The sequence below is a fragment of the Limulus polyphemus genome, unplaced genomic scaffold (genome assembly GCF_000517525.1).
Source record: "Limulus polyphemus unplaced genomic scaffold, Limulus_polyphemus-2.1.2 Scaffold5605, whole genome shotgun sequence".
Lineage (NCBI taxonomy): Eukaryota > Metazoa > Arthropoda > Merostomata > Xiphosura > Limulidae > Limulus > Limulus polyphemus.
Window position 1 is genome coordinate 49443 of NW_013671215.1, and position 2040 is coordinate 51482.

At 31.9% G+C, this 2040-nt stretch overlaps 1 protein-coding gene across 1 annotated transcript in view; it reads right to left on the reverse strand.

Annotated features, from left to right (window-relative positions):
• The window catches only part of LOC106472782 (cyclin-dependent kinase 20-like), an 18851-nt gene that overhangs the window by 6529 nt on the left and 10282 nt on the right, over nt 1-2040 (reverse strand). Inside the window, 2 exon segments of the mRNA XM_013933439.2 lie at nt 51-210; nt 850-921. Of these exon segments, the coding sequence (XP_013788893.1) occupies nt 51-210; nt 850-921 (232 nt within the window).

The following is a 2040-nucleotide window of genomic DNA, read 5'->3' on the forward strand; positions in this document are numbered from 1 at the left end:
AATTCAGTGAGGAAGATAAGAATCCAATGGCCACTGTATTAAGAACCTACTGAAAGATGCAGCTTCAATTCTTTTATCAGAATCATACACCAAGAATTTACTCAAAAGGTCCCGAGCGATATTGGATACATCGGGAACCAGTTGTTCTAATGGCATCACGGAATACTCTGGGAAGGAAATCTTGTTGTAGTCTGGCAGCTCCGTAATGCCCTATCAAACAATGTCAAGGAATGGACACTGAACAACTCTTTTTCAAATTTCAGCCACACCTTAACACATGGTGGATAAAAAGTTATTCTATAAACTGACAAATGTTCATGATGAAATATTTTTCCTGCTGTTTTTATGAAATTTCTAACAATTTAAATACAAATAAAAAAATAAGGCGTTTTTTAATGCTCCGCCATTTTTAAATAAGAAAGGTCAAACAATATTTTTTTTTACAAAACTTTTTCATGTAGGTATTCTGTTACCAACAGCATAAAGTTATAAGAAAGAAGGGTTAAGTTTAATGTGATATACAAAATATCCCATCAAACATATATGTAAATATCTGTAAACAATACTTTACATTTGTACTATAACTTTCACTGTAGTGTATCATCTCATGATAAATGTGAAAATAACAGAAATATTGAAAAAAAAGTGGCCCCTATTTCTCTTAAAAAGCATTTTAAACAAGTCATTGCAAATATGATTTTATTTGTATGCATCAAGAGTACATATACATAGTAACGTAGTTACAGTTTAAACTAAAGAGGCATTTAGAGACTTATTAACAAGTTACATCACCAAACAAATGCTTAACTAAATAAATATCAGGTAATGATCAAAAAACATGTTACTTACAGGCCAACTCTGTTCATCAGGTGTCCCCAGTGCTCGAAGCACAAGTGATAGTTGTTCAATATCATTATCACCCTGGGAAATAATATAAACCATTCTAGCCTAAGTCACATAGTTCTCAATTAAAATATTAATGGTCACAGAATATCTTTTACACAATGTACCATAAAGTAACTTCTTAACATGCAAGATAGCAGATAACAGGGATGTATTTTTCAAATTTCGACATTTTAATTATCTGACCTGTTAAACAGCTAAAGAACAATTTTATAATGAAATTATTAAAAGATATGGCTGATTAAGTTATAAGATTTAATGCCAAAAACTCCATGTATCCACATGCAAGTTCCAGCAGATTATCAGTCGGTAGGTTCTTATCACAGTGGCCATTGGATGCTTAATGTCTCGCTGAATGACATCTTCACACCATCCTTCAGTAGGTTCTCATTGAAACATTGTGGTAATTTGAGGTATTTTTTGTTAATTTCAATGCTTCATACAGCAAGAAATATATATATATATGCCAAGAATGGCATGTATCGCTCAGTACAATGAAATATTGTGCAGAATTAGCTAATGCATTGAAGATGCGTGACTATGAAAGAAAAAGTATGTTAAGTATAAACCAAGATGTGTGTAATCGGCCTTGAGAATGATTATGCAAACTTCATTAGAAACTGGACACGAGATCTACATTGATAAACTGATGCCAGCATAGCAGAGACAAAGCTACAAGAAATGTTTATATTAACTTGGATAAAACTTCCAAATAAGGGGATAGTTGGAACTTTGATGTCCAGAAGACGAAGTAGTTCTTAATACAGTGGCCATTGGATTCTTATCTTCCTCACTGAATTGCATCTCTACACCATCTTTCAGTAGGTTCTTAATACAGTGGCCATTGGATTCTTATCTTCCTCACTGAATTGCATCTCTACACCTAAAGTAAGTTGATAACTAAGTAGTTGTCTTTATGTTTCAAGTCTTATGATCTTTATTGTTAAAGTGTTCTATATGTCTTAACATTCTAAAGTAAGTTGATAACTAAGTAGTTGTCTTTATGTTTCAAGTCTTATGATCTTTATTGTTAAAGTGTTCTATATGTCTTAACATTCTAAAGTAAGTTGATAACTAAGTAGTTGTCTTTATGTTTCAAGTCTTATGATCTTTATTGTTAAAGTGTTCTATATGTCT